This window comes from Poromitra crassiceps (genome assembly GCF_964638095.1).
Source record: "Poromitra crassiceps genome assembly, chromosome: 3".
NCBI classification, from domain to species: Eukaryota; Metazoa; Chordata; class Actinopteri; order Beryciformes; family Melamphaidae; genus Poromitra; species Poromitra crassiceps.
In genome coordinates, this window is record NC_139625.1 from 35,444,281 (window position 1) to 35,449,310 (window position 5,030).

Below are 5,030 nucleotides of genomic sequence, written 5' to 3' on the forward strand. Positions count from 1 at the left end.
TTGTCAATATGGACATTTTTGCAGTGCAGCGGCGGCATCTCTCCGTCACGCCATTGAAATATACAGAAACCAATAGCTATACCATATCACAGAACCTGCAGATCCTTTGCACCACCCCGTGTCGTGAAATCCAATACGGCCCCACACATGACTTTAGGAGACGAGCATCTGCCCCCCTCATGCATAGGCATATGTTGGAGCAGGTAACTAGCTGCACTTAACGCTTACAGTAATAAAACATGAAAATAACGCCTTCTGAATAGAGAATAAAACCGTCCATACCTGTGCAAAACAGTCGATGCTTGTTGGCAAGCCACAGGAGCCCATTGTAGAAGCTCGCCTTCTGCCTTCTGCAAAGGGCTCCACACATCACGGCATTTATTTGAGCTCAAACTCTGTCACTGTTGACTTTAGCACAAAGCAAAGATTTCACTGCCCCGCTAGTTAAAAAAAATGATTATTTTACAGAGATATCGATCAGTGTGCTGTGCTATAAAAAAAAATCAGCTTAGCATTATATGTGTAAAATGAATAGAACGAAATTTAATGTCTGTGTAAATTGACAGAGCCGCGGCCGTCCTATTCAAAGTTTACACTTGTGCAATTTGGTTTGTGCATGTGTACTCTTCCTATATGCGGGCATAGCCTCCACTCTATTGTTTACTGGCTTTGTTTATTCGCAGATCACGCCTGTTTAAAGTACGATCTGTAAAGAGGGTCTGGAGAATAAACGCACACTTTAGGCCCTACGTGTTCAGAAGGCGAAGGGGTGTCGTTTGTAAGGGGAGCAACCCCAATCTCTCTCTCTCTCTCCCTCTCTCTCTCTCTCTCTGTCCCTCTGTCCCTCTCTCTCTCTGTCCCCACTCCCTCCCTCCCTCTATCTCTGTCTCCCTCTCTCTCTGCCCTTGGATGTGAGCGGAGTGGGGAAGGAAGGACAGACAGACAGAGGTTTTGGATTCATTTGGACGACCACTATCCCTATCTTATCTAATGAGGCTGCAACAAGAGGGGAGGGTCCGACTACTTTCAGAAAATAGGCAGTAGACAATGGAGGCCCAGATTGTTAAGAGAGGAGTTTGTTAATGTTAGAGCATCATTCAGGCGGCTCTGTTCTCAAATCAGCCCCCTTCGTCCCCAACTATTCTCCTGCGCCGCGGGAGACTGCCTTATATGACAATGACACCAATCTTACTCAGTCATCTGCGTGTGTGTGTGTGTGTGTGTGTGTGTGTGTGTGTGTGTGTGTGTGTGTGTGTGTGTGTGTGTGTGTGTGTGTGTGTGTGTGTGTGTGTGTGTGTGTGTGTGTGTGTGTGTGTGTGTGTGTGTGAGAGAGAGTGTGTGTGTGTGAGAGAGAGTGTGTGTGTGTGTGTGAGAGAGAGAGGTGCCATACGTATTGGTCAGACGACCTGATTGACTGACAGGCATAGGCCTGATTGACAATGCTATTTTGGAATATGAATGGCTAAATTACGTTCCCTATGCTTGCCCGTTTGTTGGCTTAGAGCAGCCAAGTGTCAGCAAGGATGAAATTGTGCATGACAGTAATGTAAGGTGACGTGACGTGTGAGGCGGCTTTCCTCGGATGGCTTGCATGTGCACTTCTGCAGAAAATAGATAATTTTGAACAGATGGAGTAGACATTTTTCTTTGTTGCTTGCTGCTTCCAAAATGCGTCGGCGTCGTCAGCATTTTTGCTCAGTTGACTATATATTATTAAAATATATTTTGTCCTCCCAAAAATCGAGAGATTTGTGTGTTTTTCCCCCAGAAATATATAGATGTGATTGTGTTTAATATGCATATTGGCTTATTTGTGGACTCTGATTTGCTTGCTTTTCGTAGGCCTATGATAAACGGACATGCATGATTTTCTCGGACGCTATTAATCCGTGATGAAACATTTTATATGTGGTTTATGAGAATATGGTGCAATAAATGACCAAAATGGGAAGAATTAGGTTAGAGAAATAATTAGCTTTTGATGATTTTCTAATGAATTTGTCTATGCAATAGGCATAGGCTGTCATTTGTAACCAAAAGCAAAGTGAAAAATGTGCATCCTGCATGGGCGCTTCATCCGCTGCATAAATTGATAGAGCAGCGATTTTTGATCGTTTTCAGAATTTCATGTGAATATCATTATTTCATTTATAGGCTATGAACACATTTCAAGCGAGTGGCGGCATGTATTTAATCCAAAAAGGGGAATTCCTTATTTCCTTTATTCAGTGTAAACTATTTATTTGTTGCTGTTTTGTGCATTTTTAAGTTAGCCTATTCCTTCCTCCGTAATTTAACATTAGCCTATTGTTACATATTGTTTTCAAATAGATTGTTTTTGAGAAGCTTTCCCCCCTCCTCGATGCTTATAATAGCCTGATAATAATAATAATAATAATATGTCAAATAATAATAATAATAATAACAATAATAATAATTCCGTATATTGTATAAACACAACCATCATTCAGAAAAACAAAACCATAACACTTTAATATAGATTCTGTTCTTGTCACTACAAGAATACACATACAAGCCATAAATAGGAATTACACAAATGATTGAAGAAATCCTGCCAGGCATTTAAATTCATTTAGGAATCCAGTTATGCAGATAGGCTATTTTACAGCAAGGTGTTGTCTTTGGGGTCCATTCCTGAAGCCGACTTATGAACAGATCTGTCACATTATTATCATTATCATTATTATTATTATTATTATTATTATTATTATTATTGTTGTCATCCTTTCTGAAAATAATTAAGCTAATAACAAACTCGACTAACAGTGGGAAACGTCAAAAATATCTGAAATACATATTATACACAAACTATAATCTTTTTACAAATGTACAAATTGCAGGGAGGGAGAAGTCCATGTCTCATGGGGTCAAGAGTTTATGAGGAGTTCATGATTGGCCTGGAGTAGACGCCTTGGTAGTAAGTTGTGTCCGGTATGGACGAGGGATCCAGACCGGCTTTCCCTGCCATGGACCCCATGGTAAGAGCCCCGGCCATCGGGGAGCCATAACCAGAGTAATGCATCACCTGCTCGTAAGTCTTTAGGTCCATTTTGTGATGTTGCTGCTCCGAGGACATGAGGTTGTTGATGGAGAACGGGTGGTTGAAGGAGTAGTGATGCTCCGGCTTCAGGTGCGCCTCGTGCGCTAGGACCGAGTGATGCTGGGCCATGAGGTGCTGCCCCTGCGCGTGGGACACCGGGGAGGGCGCGGCGTGCTCCGGGCTCAGGGCCTGGCTTGACTTCATGTCCGACAGGGACCGCTTGTGCTCGCTGGAGGACGAGTTGGAGTGCGGGCTCTCGTTGCCGTTGCAGCTCTCCGAGCTGCTGTTGGAGGAGCCGCCCTCCGACGCCTTGCGCCCAGACTCCTTGGGCATCTTCTTGTCGCACTTGAAGCGCTTCTGCCTCCTCAGGTAGCAACCATTCTCAAACATGTTCCCAGAGTCCGGGTGCAGAGTCCAAAACGAGCCCTTACCGGGCTTATCCGGCGACCTGGGCACTTTGAGGAAACAGTCATTGAAGGACAACGAGTGGCGGATGGAGTTCTGCCAGCGCTGTTGGTTTTGTCGGTAAAAAGGGAAGAGGTCCATTATCCACTGGTAGATCTCAGCCAGTGTCAGCATCTTACTGGGAGACTGCTGGATGGCCATGGTGATGAGGGAGATGTAGGAGTAGGGGGGTTTGGCGTGTGTGTAGCTCCTCCGGTAGGTCTTGGGGTCTCTGGAGCGGTTGATGTTAGACTGTCCGTACATGGGGCTCATGGCGTTCATGTTGGTGTAGGATGTGAGGGCGTTCATGGACGCCGGCTGCGCGGTCATGGGGCTCATGCTGGGGCTCAGGGCGGCGCTCATGGCCGTCATGCCCGCCGGGCCCATGCCGTTCATTGCCCCGGCGCCAGGGGACATGCCGGTCATGGAGGGGCTCATGCCCGTGTTGACGTAGGACATGTTCATGGAGTTGGCCGTCATGTTGGCTGTGCTGCTCATACCGGACATGCTCATGTAGGTGTTCATAGAGTTCATTCCCAGGCCCCCGTTCATGTTGCCAACCGAGGTGTAACACTGTCATAGAGAGGGAGACAAGCGAGTCAGTTTCATCTGGCACAAACAGCGATGAACCAAGCGCGTAATTGTCAAGCAATTACCGATTATCATTAGTCCTATCATGAATGTGTTTGATACTGATGTTAATACATAATAATAAGTAATGCATAATAAATAATATCGTATTACAATAACAGCATTATTTCCAAATGCGCACAGAGGAAATAAACGCGTGAAGCATGAGTGTTCGCTTGCTCTGGTGATGTCGTTTGAATTAATCATGCGTAAAACTGCATAATGTTAAGGCTTTGTGTGTCACTAATGGTTGGGAATTAATGTCAATAATCTGCAAAAAAAATTACAATATCGTTGAATATGTTGACAGTTAAAACAGGACCATGTTCCCGCACAAATTGCCTCTGACTGCAGCACAAATATTTGAATCAATCTCCCAACAATCAAACCGCTCAAATGTTTGTTGAGTGGGAACATGATAAAAAAAATCTGATTTTGTAAAGATACATATAGACTTATGAAATTATAATCCGAGTGAAAAAGTCCCCCCCCCTACATGTCAAGCAACTTTGTTAGGATAGCGCGCTGCGTGGAGATGGGGGAGGATTTGGAGGCGCCTCAAGTCAATATTTGATCACAAAGTTAATATTATCTCAGGGCTAATATTGAGTTGTATAAAATGGGATCGGCTTTAGACGCAAAAAATATATATTTAAGGTACCCACCTCGGGCTCTCCGTAGTAGGTGCTCCAGTCGGTGTGTTCGTGTCCTTCCATTTTAACTGCTCCGAGCATCATGGAGGCTCCCAAAGAGTGTTACAAAGCGTCTCCCAGCAGCAGAAAAGGCGAAAGTCTCTCTAATAGAAGGTGACTGGGGACGGTGTGTTTTTGGCTCGTCGGTGTGCTCCTTGGTCGAGGACTGGCGCATGTGTGTCTTTATGAAGCCAGCCGTGAGA

The 5,030-nt window shown here is 44.8% G+C and overlaps 1 protein-coding gene across 1 annotated transcript; it reads right to left on the reverse strand.

Annotated features, from left to right (window-relative positions):
- Positions 1-2,517: 2,517 nt before the first annotated feature.
- Positions 2,518-5,030, reverse strand: foxa2 (forkhead box A2). The gene is made up of 2 exons (XM_083634094.1): positions 4,801-5,030; positions 2,518-4,078 (listed from the first exon to the last, which is right to left on the reverse strand). Exons 1-2 carry the CDS (start codon positions 4,870-4,872, stop codon positions 2,897-2,899), a joined length of 1,254 nt encoding a protein of 417 aa, XP_083490220.1. The 5' UTR covers positions 4,873-5,030; the 3' UTR covers positions 2,518-2,896.

Excerpts from the sequence above, each read along its gene's own strand:
- foxa2 (XM_083634094.1), bottom strand. The coding sequence starts at position 4,872 with ATGATGCTCGGAGCAGTTAAAATGGAAGGACACGAACACACCGACTGG. Across the intron at positions 4,079-4,800 it reads CCTACTACGGAGAGCCCGAG|TGTTACACCTCGGTTGGCAA; the intron begins GTGGGTACCTTA and ends TCTCTATGACAG.